Consider the following 19,285-nt stretch of genomic DNA (forward strand, 5'->3'; position numbering starts at 1 on the left):
AATTGTGATCTATTATCTGGTATGTTTGGGGCCTGGGGCCTTTTGGCTACTAAAAACATTAAGACATTAAAAGAAACAATTTTTCTTTTAATGCTTATCTTTATGTTTAGCTATCATCAAATATTATTAGAATCACTTGATGCAATAGAACTGCTGTGAAATGCTGTGGAAAACAGCATTCCCATATTTTGGAACTTTCTGGATAATGGGTTTCTGGTTAACAGATCCCATACCTGTAGTAAGATATTTCATTGGCTCGGCTGAGTTTGTGTCAGCCTCATTGTCAGTACAGGATTATAGAGAGAAACGAAAGAGGATGTAAAAGGAAAATATAACTAAACAAGTCAGGACAAAGCAACATCTTAAGATTGAACATTTTCAGTGGTTTTAAATTGTTTTGTAAATCAAATTGCCACTGAAAGCACTATCCGTCTGTCTCCCTTTGCACTGTTGGTCCTGTGTTTGAAAACAATGCAGCAGAAGACAGACCTGCAGCTCCTTGTATGTTAATCAGCTGTCTTCTGATACACTGTTTTAGAAGTCAGAACCACCAGTGCAGAGAACAGAAATAGACAGGTATCGCTTTCAACTTTAAAGCCGCTGAAAATTTGTAATGAATGTATATTGGAAAGTTGCTTAGAACTGTGGTTTCTTTCATTAGGTAAAATGTTATTTCTGGGTTTATATCCCCTTAAGACATTTACTGCCACAGATTTTGTTTTGCAATTGCTTTTCTCTCTGTTATTCTCACTCCCTGCACCTTGTTACTCTGCTGTATGCAGCAGTCTTTCCCATTTTCTTCAGTGGGACTTGGCAAAGATACAGGCAGGACCAGACTTACCGAATTCTAGCCGAACAGTTGCAGAGTGCAAGGCAAATCTGTGTCAGATACAGGAAAACTGGTTTCAGTTTCCCCAGAACTTCCTATTAGCGTCACCAACCTCGTGACTGCTCCTCCTGCCTCTGATTGGATAAGCAACAGACTGATGTCACTGTGGAATTCTCAGTTACTTCCCATGCCTGTACTGTTCCACAAGGTGCTCGGTGGGAATTAGAACTCATCCACAAGCATGAGATGACCACTGACACATAGTAAAATAAAGAGATTATTAGTGGGCACCAGGAATTATTGCTGTTATATATTTTGATTGCTTACCTGCTGCAGATCATAGAATCTGTGACACTGACACTTACAAACCTGACTGCCAGCTCCTTAGGTTCTATGTTTCTACATTCCATTCTTTTCTGTTATGGGATGGGGAGTGCAATAGAATTGTGTGGTGCCTAGAACATAGATGTTGGGCACCAGTTGTTTTAAAGAGATACTGACACCAGAAAGTAAATCTTTTTTTTATATCTATCATGACATTGTCTTTGCAAGAACTTTATAATTTTGCCATAAAAATATTTGCCTGATGCGTTTACATTACCTGTCTGATCCCCTGTGTTCTTCTATGAGGGGGCAGCCATATTTGTCTGTTAGCATTAGAAGCTATAACTGACAGGTTGGGAAGGGACAGTCAGGTTGGCAACACAGTCAGGTTTAGGAACTTCAAGTAACAATTACTTACAAAACCAAACCTGTCAGCGAAAAACCGTCAACACGACCTATAGGTAACTTTTTATGTATATTCATATTTTGAAAAGTAGTTTTTTCGTGGCAGTATCACTTTAAGGCTGTCCAACTGGTGGCTGCGGGCCAACCTCCCTATGTGTGGCTCCCCACTTGTCTAGCTGCTGTGACTGCTTACCTTTCTGTAAATATTAAACGGTATCAGTAACTGGTCCCCTGCATGGTTCACACCTCGGATTCAGGCTGTAAACCCCTGTACTATTCAAACATGTAATCCCCTGTACTGTTCATACCTTTTAATCCCTGCATTATTCACACCTCAGGCTCAGACTGTAAGCCCCCACATTGTTCACCTCTTCACACCTTAGGGCAGGCAGAGTATGGCACATACAGGCAGCATAGGGCAGGCAGAGTATGGCACATACAGGCAGCATAGGGCAGCCAGAGTATGGCACACACCGGCAGCATAGGGCAGGCAGAGTATGGCAAACACAGGCAGGGTAGGACAGGCAGAGTATGGCACACACAGGCAGCATAGGACAGACAGAGTATTGCACACACAGGCAGCATAGGGCACGAAGAGTATGGCACACACAGGTAGTATAGGGCAGGCAGAGTACGACACACACAGGCAGGGTAGGACAGGCAGCGTATGGCACACACAGGCAGCATAGGGCAGGAAGAATATGGCACACACAGGTAGTATAGGGTAGGCAGAGTATGGCACACACAGGCAGGGTAGGGCAGGCAGAGTATGGCACACACAGGCAAGGTAGGGCAGGGAGAGTATAGCACACATAGGCAGCATAGGGCAGGGAGAGTATGGCACACACAGGTAGGGTAGGGCAGGGAGAGTATGGCACACACAGGCAGAATAGGGCAGGGAGAGTATGGCACACACAGGCAGGGTAGGGCAGGCAGAGTATGGCACACACAGGCAGGGTAGGGCAGGCAGATTATGGCACACACAGGCAGGGTAGGGCAGGCAGAGTATGGCACACACAGGCAGGGTAGGGCAGGCAGAGTATGGCACACACAGGTAGGGTAGGGAGTGTATGGCACACAGAGGCAGCATAGGGCAGGCAGAGTATGGCACACACAGGCAGGGTAGGGCAGTCAGAGTAAGGCGCACACAGGCAGGGTAGGGCAGGCAGAGTATGGCACACACAGGCAGGGTAGGGCAGGCAGTGTATGGCACACAAAGGCAGCATAGTGCAGGCAGAGTATGGCACACAGACAGGGTAGCCATCTACCATGAAGGTAGAGATGCCACAATGCTGCCATTTCATTGCAATTAGATTAATAGGGAAGAAGCACTGAGACAGTTTATGATGTTCTGCCTATGTATGTATGCATATCTTTATTTATAAAGTGCTACAATGATACGCAGCCCTGTACAAATTACAGTATAGACAGTTAAACACAGGGAGGCCAAAATGTCATAATAAATACAAATACACAGAGATTAAGTGCCTTGTGGTATGAGACACAGTAGGAAGGAGGTACCTGCCCCATAGAGCTTACAGTTTAAGTGGTTGGGTAACATACAGGCACAAATTGGGAGGTAAGGGTGCACCAGGTATGGGCATTTGCCCTTAAGTGCAGGATTGGGCAAAATAATGTTTTAGTGCTCCAGAAGGTAGCATTTAAGTTTTATCTTAAAAAGAGTGAGTGAGTGTTCCCTACGGATGAATTCAGGGATAGAGTTCCAGAGGCAAGGAGCAGCGAGATAGAAAGGTTTAAGATGAGAGAGCGCAGTGGGTGAGGATGGCGCAAAAAGACAGAAGCTCTGAGAGGAGCGGAGGAGACAACCAGGAACGTACAGGGAGACCAGTGAGGAAATGTAGTGAACATTAGCAGAAGGATTTTGTATGCTATCCTTTGCTTAACAGGCAGCCATGCTAGAGAGATTACTTGGGGCTGAACAGGTTTCCTCTTAGGAGAGAGCAGGAGGATCCTGGCAGCAGAGTTTAAGATTGATTGCAGGGTTGTAATAATCTAAGCAGAAAAGGAGAACAATACCTATAACACCAGTGGATGCGGGTTAATGAAGTTGAATGTATTGCAAGTAAAATTTTCTTTTCTTTTAAAAGTTAACCATAGGGTATTTATCTACCAATAACAATTACCACCACTTAAACATTTCCCAGTGGATATGTATGTATGTATATCTTTATTTATAAAGTGCTACTTATGTACACAGTGCTGTACAGTAGAATACAACAATAAATACAGATAGATACAAGATAAATACAGTTGCAACAAGTTAAGATTCAAAGACACAAGGGGATGGAGGTCCCTGCCCCGTAGAGCTTGCAATCTATATGGGAGGGTAACTTACAGACACAAATAGGCGAATGCAGTATAAGTGCTGTAGGTCACAGTGGGTGACACTACAATATAAGTGCTGATTCCCAGATCAGGTTCTGGGTGAGTGCTCCAAAAGGTAGTCTTTAAGTTTAGTTTTAAAAAAGACTGGGGGAGGATTCTCTTCGGCGGAACTCAGGGAGGGCATTCCCAATGTAAGGGGCAGCAAGGCAGAAAGGTTTAAGGTGGGAAACGGCAGTAGTAGTGGGGGGGTGCAACCAAGCGGTTGCTCTGCGAGTAACGAAGGAGTCGGCCAGGAACGTACGGAGACACAAGGGAAGAGATGTAGTGAGGAGCAGAGGAATGGAGGGCTTTGAAGGTTAAGAGAAGGAGTTTGTAGAATATTCTTTGTTTAATAGGAAGCCACAATAAGGACTTTAGCAGGGGAAGGGCCTGAACTCTCCTGGATGAGAGGAGGAGAATTCTCTCAGCAGTATTTAATATAGACTGTAGGGGGGAGAGATTGGAGTTAGGGAGGCCGGTTAGTAGCAGGTTACAGTAGTGGTTACTTGTATCTTCTCTGAGACTTAGACTTGCATTGCTCTTTATCAAAAAATCAATCTAGGTTTAAAACACAATCATTTTGAGCATGGTGACAGGTCACCTTGAGTAGCAAGAGCTGCAGGAGCACAATGAGTGCTTAAGTTATAAGAATATGTTTCTAAAGGATTCGCTATTCCTAAAGTTGGTCAGATGGGTGATATGAAAGCCTCAGTGATCGTAAGAATTTCTTACAAAAAGTCATAGCAATGAAATATAATGCAAATTATAATGCATTATACTGCATTATATTATAACGCATTATATTAATGCATTATATGATGCATGACTTATTTTCAAGTACTCACTACCAAATTTCCGTTATCACAAAAGCAAAGCTGCATACTCTCCTGAAACACCGTCATTTTATTATATTTTTCTGGACAAGAGGTTAATTACACACTGACATTTCGTGCCATCTGTAGGCAAACACATCGCTAATTAGTAATCATGCAACAACCTATTTAAAACCCCATTAATGTGCTGAAATCTTCCTGTTCCTGTCTGTACCTCTTGTTGTGTCACTGAACAAATAAGGGTCACATTCTAGGCAAATAGACTGGCGGCTCTGTACTTCATCTATGAACTAGGCATATCCTTTTGCTACTGCCTTTTCTCCCACATACTCATCTATTTCTTTAAAACTGCTCTTTTTTAAAAATGTCTCCCTGATTCATCACAACGCTGTATGTATTCATATATATATATATATATATATATATATATATATATATATATATAAGAATAGAAGGGACCCACACTCACAGGACTTTTCTCAAAGTAATACAACCAACACAAAAATTTCCTCATATACCCTAAAGTGGCAGGAAAGGTGGCATCATCAGATGTCACTAGAGGGACATATCACAACATTGTGCACAAAATAAAGAAAATAAAACACATCACAGTGAACCAAACACCTCAAAATAAGGAAACAATAAGATCACAGTGAACTAAGAAAGCATCGAAAAGTCTGTACATGATACAAGAGCGTCGCAAAGTATTATATTTACATAGCATAACAATGCTATACCAATTATATAGAAGTAATACAAAGTACCGTATATACTCGAGTATAAGCCGATCCGAATATAAGCCGAGGTACCTAATTTTGCCTAAAAAAACTGGAAAATCTTATTGACTCGAATATAAGCCTAGGGAAATGCAGCGGCTATTGCTAAGTTTCAATAATCAAAATAAATACCAATAAAATCACATAAATTGAGGCATCAGAGGGGTATATGTTTTTACATATTTATTTCAAAGAAAAACAGTTTAGCTAGCTCTGTAAGTGGAGAAGAGGGTCAACAAAAACATTTCAGAAGGATACTCAGTGGTTCCAATCACAGACTGGCGAACGCGAGTGCCGGTATTTAAAGGACAAGGAAAGTCTAAAAACAACATGAGCCCACTTCATTCTATTGTCCAATCGGAATGCTCCTGTGTATCCCACATACACCAGCCATCCCACAGTCCCACATCCCCAGCCACAAAACCAGTATAAAATAGAATTAAAATAAATATTATTTATTAAACATATCATTTAATAAATAATGCCTTGTAACCAGTTCTGATGGCAGAAGTGTCCTCTTAAGGTGGAAATGGAAATGTCTTTAGTGTCTCCTGAAATCAGTGCTATGGGCAAAAAGCTATGGGCAAAAAGCTATGGGCAAAAAGCTTTGGGCAAAACGCTATGGCCATTTCTGAAATAAACAAAGTGAACCTCACCTTCTCCGCCAGCAATCTGCATGTGCAGGGCAGTAACAGATAAGCGCGCCAGTAGCGCTTATGTCACCAAAGTCACGAAGCCGGCGCATGCACATGAGGAGCAGGCGCAAGGAGGAAGTGACATGGCGGCGGCGCCGCCAAAGATCGAACACGGGAGATGGATGGTGTACCGATCCAGCAGCAGCTGGTGAGTTCTTAATGCGGCGGTTCAGGAGGGGGGCTGATGCTTTACACAAATATACCTTTCACTTTCCTTCTCCTTCTTAAGACTGACGAACGCGAGTGCTGGTAACATGCAACTCTTTTTTTAACTTCCCTGGTGTGCGTGTGTGTGGGGGGCTTTAGAGGTGGTGCGGGTAGCCTGTCCTGTTGCCGGGGGCAGCGGCAATCACTTGGAGGGGGTCTGTATTTAGTTGAGTACTCGAGTATAAGCCGAGGTCGCTTTTTTCAGCACATTTTGTGTGCTGAAAAACTCGGCTTATACTCGAGTATATACGGTACTGTATATAGCTCAAGGTAAAAAGTAGCACAAATAAGTCAAAGCAGATTGTTGAATGTGGCTGCACTTTCTTTAGAGCACAAAGGACTAGCAAGTACAAGTACAAAGGCCGCGTGCAATGGCAAATTCGATACTAACAAGGATACGCTGAGGAAACTTGTAATCACGCTAGTCAGAATGAGGTCGTTATTACATGTTAAATTGGACTTTGTGCTTCAGATAAAGCATTGCTAGAGATCAATCCTACAAACTACTTTGCACTGGTTGCTATAGGAACTAGACATACATTTAGGGCAATACTAGGGCAAGAGGCACATAGCAATGAGAATAAAACGGCAGGTCCTTCCAAAAGGATCGAATGTAGTGGGAGAGAACAGAATATAAAGAAAGATAGATAGGAAAGCGGGAGAAAGTTAAATTTAAGGAAGGTGAAAGACTTGTTGTATTTTAGGCATTCCATAGCAGGGGTAAGTGACATACAGCCCATCCAATGATACATCAGGAAGACATATAAAGCAAAAGCGTAAGTGCGATTGATTCCTCCACATATACTTCCTCCCCTTCACTGACAATGTCAAGAACCAGGGGCGACCCCACAAAAGACAGATTTCAACACCCATTCAATAAATACCAGTCACCCCTGAAGGAGGTAGTGTTTAACCTCAGCTCTTACAATAGGAATTTTACCTATCTGATTCAGCCCTAAACGCTTGCATTTGCTAGGGCACCTTCAACGGTGCCTGATCTGCGAGATGACTGATATCCACTCTTTTGTGATATTGGTCGTCTCGTCCTTCTGGGAAGGTGGAATCTAAAGAAGGAGCCAGACCAATTACATCTCCTGGCCAGTTACTGAACTGCCAGGAGAATACAGTACATGAACCCAGGATAGGGAAACAGCTTCCCCTCCCAACTGTAGTTAGCTAAAACCTTAGGGGACTGCTGACTAAAGGATAACTAAACCTTTAATTCCCTACATACATATTTATTTAGTTAGTTATACATTTGAATGTAATCACTTTAAACAGACCAGGCTACAATAAGTGAAAGACTGAGATAAGGCAGGAGGAAGAACATGACTGACAAGATACATGTTAATCTGGATATAAAGTAGGCCAAAACACAGTGCTGGAAAAGTATTGGCAAGAGAAGTAATAAAAAATAGTGGAATAGGGTAGAAAAATATGTAATGCTGCTAAAGGGGTGCACATCATTGATGAGACCATTATGGCACTAATACTAATCTGCCACAGCAAATTTTTACAGATGCCTTCAGTTCTAATTCTGAAGTTTATTAAACTTCATTAAACAGAGACATTCAATGTCAATATAAAGATGGATCTGATGACCTTTCCTTATTGGGATGATACAGTTGACAATACTAGGAGCGTAGGGGCTAGTGATGTGGAGGTCAACCTGCAACCCAAGGGACCCGCGGGTTAACACTTAGGTCAGACAGGTTAAGGTTGAAACTTGGGCAACCATTTCATGTTGGGGTTGGTAAGTACACTCTTGCTCTGCTCCCAAAGCCTTGGAACCTAAGATGAGAGCAAAGGTAGTGTTCAGAGTGGAAAGAGTGGGTACAGGTTAGGTGCAGGCCCTACAAAGGCAACATTTTATGGGTTAGGGTTGTGTGCGGGTTAAGGTTTTGCGAGTTACGGTCAAGTGCGGGTTGAGTTTTGTCTGACTAGTAAGAGGGTTTGTTTGAAGCAAGAGCATTTGCCAAGTGTTCAAAAGGAGTCCAAGTTCTTTCCAATAAGTAAAATGCACCTGTAATTGTAATATCATGGCCATATATACAGTAAATAAAATATAATACTGGACCCCAGTTTGGTCAATACCAATCTGACTTTTCTTATTTCCCCACAAACCTTTATAAACCCAATACTCTTTTGTATTTCCGCCATTAAATTGTTGTGAGAATGAGTTCCAGATGAGGACTGGATATACTTTTTTTATATGTTTTTATGATAATTATGTTATTAGAAATTCACAAAATGTCTTTGTCACATAATGGGACACCATATATTATAACTTACTTGTATAAGAAGTTGAGAGTTTTTTTTTAATTAAAACAACAGGCAAAGAGTATGTTCTGCACAAGTCCTATTCATCACACTCATGCTGAACAAGGGGGTATACTGTACATTTAATGCCTAGCCTGAAACTGTAATGATCTTGTTTCTGAGCTGAGCTTTTCCATTTTATGGAAAAGCTCCATAAAAATTCATTCAGCAGTTAATTACTGGTTTATCGCACATATAGCAATTCTGGACATTTCAGTTTTTGCCTTCTTTAAATGGAGCTTCATAACACCTGATGTCATGTCCAGTAGTTCTAGCTTTCAACAAGAATAGTATGAAAACACAGCAAGCAAAATGGGCAAAACCAATATGCTCTAAGACTAAAGACTATTAGTTTTGTTTGTTTAGAATTACATTTTAGGTCACTGCTCATCAGACATAAGTGTCTCTATTATTTGAGTAAAGCCAATTACTAGCTCTCTGATATGAAATCTGTGTACAAAAGGCAGGTTTGAAGCGATAAGAGTATGTTCCATATGGGTACATAAAAACTGCTATATCGACCTGTTGCATTTCTAGCATCCATTGGTCAATTGGCTTATCTTCTTTTCTATTAATCCCTAATTAGTTAATGTAATAATCATACTATCAGTTTTAGAATGACTAATAGGAAGGGCCATTATCTTCTCTGTGTGGGTGCCAACATTACGGGGTTGATGTAATGATGCAAAACCTGGAGAAGATATGGGTATAAATAATAAGAAGACAGTAGGATCTTTCCTGTACACACCATTAGTCTGGGAGACCATCAGCTGAGCCACAGAAGGGGTAACCTAACAGCCTCAGGAAGGTATGTACAAATGGATACCATTCTTTACAAAAAAGAGCTGAGATGTGAGTAACATATTGCATGTTTTTCTTTCATTTGCTGCTTTCTTTTACAGAGGTGTTTAACTTGCAGCGCACCTACAACTCTCTTAGTTCAAAAGAAGCCAGTTGTCTAAAATCAGTGGACATCTCTGGTCTAGGTGGCTTCAAAGCCAGTTCCTTTAACTAGATGCACCACATTTATGGTTTTCTGAAAACTACCAAATTGACTTAGCCAAACACCAAACTGAATCTAACGCCACCCACTCGTTTGACATAGGTTCCATGTTTTTGGGCACCTTAAAAGTGAGGCAGCCCCATGGATCATTAACCTTAATTTAGACCTGGAGGATTCCTTGTTTAGCTGGAGAGCGCAAATATGGTTGACCTACAGTTTTCTTGGTATGTCCACCTACCTTAAGCAGGAAGACACTTTAGGGGAATCTGTCTTTAGGCAGTTTCGGACTGGGACCCCAGGGGCCCACCATAAAACCTTAGACCATAAACCCACTCTCCAAACTATTTTTCCTCCTTTCCCCACTCAACCTCTTTATTTTCCTAGTCTCTTTTATTTACATGCTATTGTCTATTCTTCCATCTATTTCTCCTCTTTGTTCCCATTCAGAAACAGGGAATGACCATGAAGCTGGCCAAAACTTCAGGAGCATAAATCATAAAAATCATAAACTATAAAAAAATAAAAAATTAAGACCAGTTGAAAAGTTGCTAAGGACATTCTATAACATCCTAAAAGTTAACAAAAAGGTGAACTACCCCTTTAATACAAAGCTGCTGGGCAACGGAAGGGCATAAAGATACATTATCTTGTCTAATGAAAATTATAATGTATATACCGAATATAATGTTTTTACTGAAACACCCAGAATCACTGTTTGGCTTATAATGCAACACCTGGAGGTTCAAGGGTATAACTCCCCTAATTTTAGAAGTATTTAGGAGCACAGGAAGACATATACTCTCATGGCATTAAATCTGATATGCCAGTCCTTCCATAATACATTACACTGCACCATTCATTATAAAATCGTTCTTGTCATTTGTTCTTTCCAGAGAGAACCATGCATTTAATTATGGAGTCCAGAGCACTAATTATCCTTTTAGTCTTCCTGCAATTATCCGTTTCCTCCTCACTTCCTGCCAGGTAAGACACAGGGCTGGGGGCATGTGCTGTTATATTTGGTGTTGAATATAAAAAGTCTGGAGACATCTCACTAAGCAACAGACAGCAATAGGCTTATATTACGATTACAATCACCTAAGGCTTTGTTTCCTAAAGGCCTAGAGCTAGATATCCCATTTACATGAATGGTTAAACTCAGATGATGTATTACTATGCATCCACACATCATCCCATACATAAATAATAGGCCTTTTGTTCATCTGAATGCAACTCAATTTGACATATATTAAAAACGCAACTAAGTAGATGCAACTATATCTACAACCATTGCTACAGTTACTAGCTACAGTTACTAGTGTAAATGAGTCCTTATAAGGCAAGTTATGTATTTATGGGAAGGGAATTGTTATCTGTATGGCAGAAGCAAGCGCCACGTTGATGGGATGTTCACCAGTGAATTCAGCCGCGCCAGGGGATCAGCTGCTATACGCAAGATCATCAATTCTGCTCTTGCTGGGAAAAGGTAAGTATTACTTCCATACAATGGTGGTAATGTAAATATATGTATGACATGGAATTATTGCCCCCCAAAAAAGAGGCAGCATAGAGAAATGCTTATAAGTAACATAGACTAAAAGAACTAATTTTTATGGGGTACTTTTTATTTTTAAATTACACTCTACCATTTAAAATGTTATTATTGAACAAACACATGCATTTTCTAGTTGTAATATTGGTGTGTAGGCGCCCTCTGAGTGAATTGTGCCCGAGTCTGAGCTTTCAGAAGGAGCCAGCGCTACACATTAGAACTGCTTTCAGGTACCCTATTGTTTCTCCTACTCCCATGTAACTGGAGGAGTCCCAAGCCGGACTTGGATTTCTTACTATTGAGTGCTATTCTGATACCTACTGGAAGCTGCTATCTTGTTCCCTTCCCATTGTTCTGCTGATTGGCTGCTGGGAGGGGGTGGGATATCACTCCAACTTGCAGCTCAGCAGTAAAGTGTGACTGAAGTTTATCAGAGCACAGGTCACATGGCTGTGTCACCCTGGGAAAAGAAGAATATAAAAAATCAGTGTTTTTGAAAAATGGATCTCAATGCAGGATTCTGCTGGAAAAGCTCTATTAACTGATGGTTTTAGAAAAAAAAACATGTTTTCCAATGACAGTATTCCTTTAAACATTACATATTACTACTACATATTCATGGGGGGGGGGTCAAATATAGTGGTTTATCGCCAGAACTATGATAATGAATATCTCCTGGCACACGTCACACAGGCATGGGTGAGACACTACAATTGCTCATGGATGTTTCAGTCTTTAAGACTCCAGTTACATGTAGCTTCTATGATTCTTTCTGCTTTGTTGAACAGAAATCACACAGAGCAGGACCCCAATGAGCAAGAGGCTAGCAACATATTACTAGAAATGTTCAGGGGACTGTTAGTAACTTAAGTTGAGAAAAAACATGTGTTCATCAAGTTCGAACATTTGTCTAAAGGTAAAATACCCACCTGAAGCCATTTCCAAATTGTCTCAGTGGGGACCAGATCAGACCAGAACCAGGGTTAGCTCTGGACTTAGAGTTCATTTTAGTTACTGTAGTTTATTGCCTAACTTTGCCCCTGGGGCAATCTTGTATAGAGTTGAATATTAACAAGAAAAATGCCTGGTGGAAAAGTATACCCCCTTGTAAAACATAAGTTTAAGTACACCTCTTCAGTAACCAACACTAGTTAACTGGAAAGTTAGCAAATTGACTTACATAAGAAATGAAGCTGGCAAACTTACACATGACATGACTCGAAGTTCAAGTTTTTGGTCAAATAATCCCTACCAATCTTTAATCTACCTGATTGAAAGAAGATGAATATCCCCTTTTTCCCCAGAACTTTTTGGGGCGTTTTTATTAACATGAGAAGCAAACATCATCTGTGATGTTGCTTAGCAACCAATCAGCAATTAGATTACCTACAAGTTAGAAAACAAAAGCAAACATCTGATTGGTTGCTATTGACAACATCACAGGAGATATTTCTTAATAAATACACCTGTACATAGTGATACTGAAGCTTCCATTGTTGACAATGAAATTAATATTACAAACAGGATTTATATTAATTAACTTTATGTTTGACTAGGGATGTTGAGGAGAATTACCAAATAGACACGCCAGATGTGGACTATCAGAAGAAAATTCTAAATGAACTTGTATATAACAGTCTACCAGAACTAAGGTACGTCTCTTCTGATCCCTGCTTATTCCAAGAAAAAATCCTGAGAGTTTTTATGTGTTTTGTAAGACAATTTGTAATGTTAAGTGCAGAAGAACAGGTCAGGAATACAATTATTGGTTTTAATCACACAAGGTACAAGGGTCATATTCACTACTTGATCCTGGGACCTGGGGGGAGACAAAAAGAATTACATTTTGAATTAAATAAAACTATCATATGCAAAAGCTCAGGGATGTGGTTGAACAGAGAAGGGAATAGATTTTGGTGCTGGAATGGATACCTGACATTTTGGCTCAGAAATCTGCTCCTTGTGCATTGGCCTGGGTGCAGGCACATCAGAAAGCTGATTCTCAGCCTGCATTTCACCCCTGTATGACATTAGCCTTAGTATTTGATGGAAAAGTGTTGGGTTTCATCCAAGTAATAGGGGGCTAGTTTACCACTGTATAAACCAAGAAAAAGCACAATATGAACTGCAGTTGTAATCTCCTTTAAACGAATCTCTCTCAAGAAATGCATCCAGTTCATAAAAAGCTTATCAATTAATTATATTATTAATTGATAATAATTATATTATTACTATAGTCCTCAATCCCACTATGGTTACATTTATTGATATATAAGGGTTGAATTTTCAGAGGGATAAATACATTTTAACATGAAGTAATATAATATACAGATGATGAGAAGGAACACAGTCACTTGTCATGCACAGGGTGCTGCTTTTTTCACCTTCAGCTAGGTGTCAGTGCAAGACTGCACTCCATTGTGAATGTATTACTATTTAACTGGGAAATATATATATTATAATAATATTTATTAATAAATATATATATATAACATTTGCACATAAAATGATCATTCTCCTGCTGTAATTCCAATTCCAGTTACTATATTAGTCCATTGTCAGCCAGACCTCAGCCTGGAAACCACCTAGGTCTTTCTGCCTTTTCCATATTTAGCTTGGACCACAACTTTGTCATGTTGGCCCTTACCACATCTTAAAGTGAGAGGTGAGAACAAACAGCAAAAAGGCATAGGTGGTATCCTGGCCGAAGAAAGAAAGAGGAGCCCCTTGATGGCTGCCCTGGTTATCATCATTGCTCAGTGGGACTTGGATTTCCATAATGCCTAATGGTTTATGAACTGTACCTGCAGGTCAGAGGAGAGGCAGCTGACAGAACAAGAAGCAGCAGAAGATCTACTATGTTCTGCCATCCTGTATATGCTTTACAGGCCACCCTACCAGCCGCTACCCGCACACAGTGCTCAGGTACCAAAACAGCTCTGCTTAGACAGCATCAAATACAGCCTCTACACACAGTTTTTACTTTTTTGCTGTTTTTAAATTTTAAAGCTTATTACAGGGGGTCATTTATAAAGAATGGATAAATGCACATCTTGGCAGTAACCCATGGCAATCAATCAGGTATTTACTTTCACTGCTTAACCTGCAGCTGGATGAAAAAGGCTAATCACTGATTGGTTGTTTGGTTGTTGTAGCTTACTGCAAATTTGTTATAAATAACTAGTTGAGCTGAAAGTCACTCAAATGTCTTAAATTGTCCCATGTGTCATTGCCCTAAAACTCATCCCCTAACCTTTGTGAATATATATTGGATATATATATTTAAATATAGATGTAGGTAGCTAAGAAGCTGCACACCACAAAATGTAGATGATACCTGGGTGCCAGTGCAAAACTTGAATATATACACAGAGAGTGACGGCACTCACAGGGATTTGTATGCAGGATTCAAAAGTTTGAAAAAAACAAAATGAGGATTTATTTAGTCCCACTAAATAAATCCTCATTTTGTTTTTTTCAAACTTTTGACTCCTGCGTACAAATCCCTGTGAGTGCCGTCACTCTCTGTGTATATATTTAAATATAAGTATACCCAAGATTATAAAATATACTTATATATATATATATATATATATATGTATGTTGTACACTCAACTCAGTCTTGTTCATGCTTACAGTCTCTTTAGAGGTAGCAGACCCTGCAGCTGCGAGGCCCAACTACACCTGCAGTCACAGGCAGGACCCAGAATTAACTTTTTTGGTGGCCCCAAGGATGCAGTATTATGCCCTGACTGGTTTAATTAACAAAGCTTTTCATTTAAAGGTGTTTTTCACCATCAGATTAACTGTTAGTATGCTCTGGAATGGCCCATTCTTATTACCTTTTAAACTGGTCTTCATATTTTTATAGTTTATGAATTATTTGCCTTCTTCTTCAAACTCTTTCCAGCTTTCAAATGGGGGTCACTGACCCTGGCAGCTATAAACTATGGCTTTCTGTTAAAATGTATTGATATTGTTATTTTATTACTTATGTTTAGGCTCTCCTCTATTCATAACCCTGTCTCTCTTTAAAACCACTGCCTGGTTGCTAGGTTAAATTGGACCCTACCAACTAGATAGCTGTCAAAATATCAAACTGGAGAGGTGCTGAACAAAAAGCTAAATTATTTTTAAAAACTGCAAATAATAACAAAATAAAGACCAATTGCAAATTGTCTCAGAATTGCATGCATTGCAGCATACTAAGTTAGGTAAACAACCCCTTTAATATTCTTTAGGGTTACATCCCTAATTCACTACACCATCAGGCAATTCTGCACCTACAGTTTATAGCAAAAAGCAAGATTTATTCCTACTCTCTCACAATTCCCTGCAGCTTAATCACATGGACAAGGCAATGCGTGTTACTGCTTCCTGTTGGGATCGTATGACACAGAAACCTCCCAAATTAAATTCCTTGGGAATTTTCTAGATAAATGCCTGTGTCAGTAAAAACAAAAGACAAATGTACACAAGATGAATATCTACTGAAGACTTGGACATGCATATTACTTCAGCAGCATTTGAGCAATGGAAAAAAATAGCTCTTTCCACTGTAAATAATGAGATTATTTTGGGATGAGTATGTCCAGGAAGCAGATAATATAATAAGGCGATAAGCTAGGAGGCAGCTCGTTTCCCCCCACCCTGCAGAGATGCGACACGTGCCTTATGTAGCTATGCAAACAGCTGGGGGATTAATGTCTAAAGAAAATCCTGGGGGGGGGGGATCACTTGTATGCACTGCTTTGCTTGCCAAGTATCCTTATAATTATCTCACATTTGGTTATGCAAGGTCAGTACATGTGACTGTATAATATCTAGAATATTCATGTTATTCTTTGTCATTGCCTTGCAGGATTACCAAGAAAAAAACACCAGTGTGGGGGAAGAAAAACACATATAGCCATGAATATTACATCTCCAATATTACATCCCCTTTAGAATGAACTAGACCCGATTCCATATATGCCAACTGCATGCAATACTAAATTTTATTTAAATCTCAGCTTGGAAACATACAGATGGAGATGCCCTCTGCAGCACCCTCAGTATGGCAACTCCATTTGATGCAGAAAGATTGAAGCTCTGGGCCAAGCAGGTGGCACAGTGCAGACTTTTAACTTACTTGGAAGGAGGATTTCCATGGACTTTAGTAAAATAGCACAACTACACAATATCAGATAATACTGTTTGGTTTAACTCTATAGAGAAAACCTCAGCAGAGGCAGCAATATGGCATTGTATGCTCAGCAAAGGACATGTTCTAAGCTTGCAATTCTAATTGCACCTGTGAATTTAGAATTTCCAAGATCACAGACGCCATCCTGGAACAACCACTGTCACTGACTTATAACATGCTGCTAGCTGTAGTTCAGTAGAGGTTAGGTATGCATCACTGAGCCTTTTCTCTGGGAGTAGGGTTTTCTGCCCAATACATTTCTATCAGTCACAAATGAACTAGATGCCAAGTCCTACCTCAGAAGAGGTCCTAAAGGACCATGGTCTTTTTTTTACTCCTACCTAGGCAAGTAGTATTATTTAGGAATTAATAACAATGGAGGTCATCCTTGCCATTTATTACTAGTCTAGCGGATACATATTTTGGTGGGATACATTGGCACAAATACAGGTTTTATACACCTTATGTAATAAATGTTGCAAGCAAGTTAAGGAAAGAGGAATCCATTGATGACCGGGTCATGTATACTTAATTCTTGTGACAACTAGAACTGTAGGAATGAAAGAAATGAATTCAGAGCAAGGGTAGGTAACCCCCCTCAGAACTTCTGCTTCTGCAAGGATCTCTCTATCCGAGAACAAGATGCTAAATTAGCAGTTATCTGATTTGATTGATTCACGCAGTTCATGGTGGGAATTGCCTAACATACCAAGTAGCCCAATCAGTTTAAGATGCATTAATGGGGAAATATACCTTATTTCTCAGTTATCTTCTGTATAGTTTTACTATTGACATGGAAGTACGAGGGAAAAGAATATATACATTATATAGAGGTGGGTGCTGCCATTTTGCTTGCCAGAGCTGAGGCATTTTCCATAGACTTCTAAGTAAAATGGCCCTCTAATTTTGACCACTCTTGTCCAAAATAGATTAAGGCAACTAAACTCTAGAAAACTGTCCTGCTCAGGACAGGGCAAGAAAAAACATAGGGATAATCTTCCTATGGCCATAACACATTTTGCCTTGGAGCTGTACTGATGATATATGCAGGGGATCTGTATGGATTGAATGGATTTGCCCAGCCCTGGCATAAAGCAAAAAATGCAAAGTTAATCTCATGTCATTAGATGTGGTGGGGTTTGTACTGTTTGATCCAAATTGCAAGTGACATGAGCACCGTGCTAATGTACTACTAATGCTGTGGGCTTCAGTCTCTTTTAAATAAAAGATACAATTCTAACCCTATGTGCCTGCATGTTTTAATTTCTTACTTTGGTCTGTCCGTGGTTGGGGGGAAGTGACAAGAGTGGGACTGATGAAATAGCAAAGCCTCTGTGCATATGACATCAAACCTAGATGTTCATTAGTTTAACACAGCCTGGTCCCTGCAAGCCTAGATGTGTAGCCCTCTATTGAAAACTTACTGCTGGGATCCTGTGGATTAACTAGCACAGGCAGGTTTCGAGTTGAACTTGATGGACCTGTGCATTTTTCTACCTCATCTACTATGTTAATTACTTTTCAGTATATAATACATTGTATGAAAATCTGCAAACAATATTTATTTATATTTAGTCCCAAAAGATCTTAGCCTGAAATGTGGAACTGCGCAGCAGGGTTGATGGCTCCATTTTAAATCTCGTTGTTTACTATGTGACAATGACAATAAAGATATATTCTATTCTATGTCTGGTCACAAGGGGCATTTCTGTGGCTGCTGCTACCTGAGGCAGCATCCCCAATGCCACCCCCCTCACCTCTTCAGCATTGAAGCAGGTCCTGGAGTGGCTGCGTCAATGCGTTATTGTGCTCCCTGCACTGAAAGAGCCAAAGTTACATTTTAAAAAAACGTAAATTCAGCTTAGTTTTTTGCTGCCCCTGGTAACTGCGCACTTACACTGTTCTGATTGACCAACCAGACATATGCAAACTGAAAGCCAGAAAAGATTGGTTTACAGTAGAGAGGAAGCAGACCCCACGATCATCAGTGGCCCAAGGGACAGGGTTGCCCAGACTTTGAGCTCTGCTTCCTCTATTGTGAGCGGTCAGGGAGCAGGGGACATTGTGGAATTGTGGGGGGCCCAGCTTGACATTATTATCACACTGTTGGCTGTCAGTGTGTATTCACCACCATGATGATCATAGCAACAGAAGAGAGAATGCAAAGTGGCTAGACATGGAGCCACCAACCCCACTGCACGACTATGGGGTAGGGTTGGCCAACCCTGCTGTGCAACTCCTGATTTTTAGCTGAGGTTCAAAAATAGGTTTTGGATCAGGTCTTGAGAAAATGCTAGGAGCTGTAGATCAACTTCATCTGTAGGACTGTATCTCTGGTCAGCAATATTCAGTAGGGCCCATACTCAGGCACATATTGGCTGTCTGCATTGATTTTCTTAATTGGTCACCAGCCAGTCTATGAGCCTTTATAGTGGCCTGAATCACTTCCCTTCACGACCATAATCTGATCCAGGCTTGCTCAGATATCTATTGGGCAGGCTGGAAAATCCTATTAGGTGATTACTGCCCAGGTCCCTTATATGATGGGCCAACCAAGGCCAACCAATCAATAAATTTTGCCCACAATTTGAGTGCCCAAATTGAGTAAATAGTTGGCAGCCTGGCCATACAAATGAGTTTAACAGCTAACAGTCAGTGGCACTTCATTGTATAATTCACTGTAGTAAATATTTGTTAAAAAAGATAAAGAGAAATTGCAATTGCAGAAAAACAATATTGTCTTCTGCCTACCTTTCTGAAAAAATATCCCCA

At 40.3% G+C, this 19,285-nt stretch overlaps 2 protein-coding genes across 2 annotated transcripts in view; one reads left to right on the forward strand and one right to left on the reverse strand.

Moving 5' to 3' along the window:
• irf3 (interferon regulatory factor 3) overlaps window positions 1-1,236 on the reverse strand; it is a 30,246-nt gene extending 29,010 nt beyond the window's left edge. The window contains exon 1 of the mRNA XM_031906540.1: window positions 842-1,236. The gene's annotated coding sequence lies outside the window, so the exon portion shown is untranslated. The remainder of the gene's footprint in view (window positions 1-841) is intronic.
• Window positions 1,237-9,511: 8,275 nt separating this feature from the next.
• sct (secretin) lies at window positions 9,512-14,328 on the forward strand. Its single transcript, XM_031906541.1, has 5 exons — window positions 9,512-9,581; window positions 10,670-10,760; window positions 11,161-11,262; window positions 12,885-12,980; window positions 14,139-14,328. Exons 2-5 carry the CDS (start codon window positions 10,678-10,680, stop codon window positions 14,326-14,328), a joined length of 471 nt encoding a protein of 156 aa, XP_031762401.1. The 5' UTR covers window positions 9,512-9,581; window positions 10,670-10,677.
• The last annotated feature ends 4,957 nt before the right edge of the window (window positions 14,329-19,285 follow it).

This window comes from Xenopus tropicalis, chromosome 7 (assembly GCF_000004195.4).
Source record: "Xenopus tropicalis strain Nigerian chromosome 7, UCB_Xtro_10.0, whole genome shotgun sequence".
Lineage (NCBI taxonomy): Eukaryota > Metazoa > Chordata > Amphibia > Anura > Pipidae > Xenopus > Xenopus tropicalis.

Bases quoted from the DNA above. Each gene is read 5' to 3' on its own strand.
- sct (XM_031906541.1), top strand. From the start codon at position 10,678: ATGCATTTAATTATGGAGTCCAGAGCACTAATTATCCTTTTAGTCTTC. The intron at 11,263-12,884 runs GTAAGTATTACT...ATGTTTGACTAG, and splicing joins TCTGCTCTTGCTGGGAAAAG to GGATGTTGAGGAGAATTACC. The intron at 12,981-14,138 runs GTACGTCTCTTC...CTGTACCTGCAG, and splicing joins AACAGTCTACCAGAACTAAG to GTCAGAGGAGAGGCAGCTGA.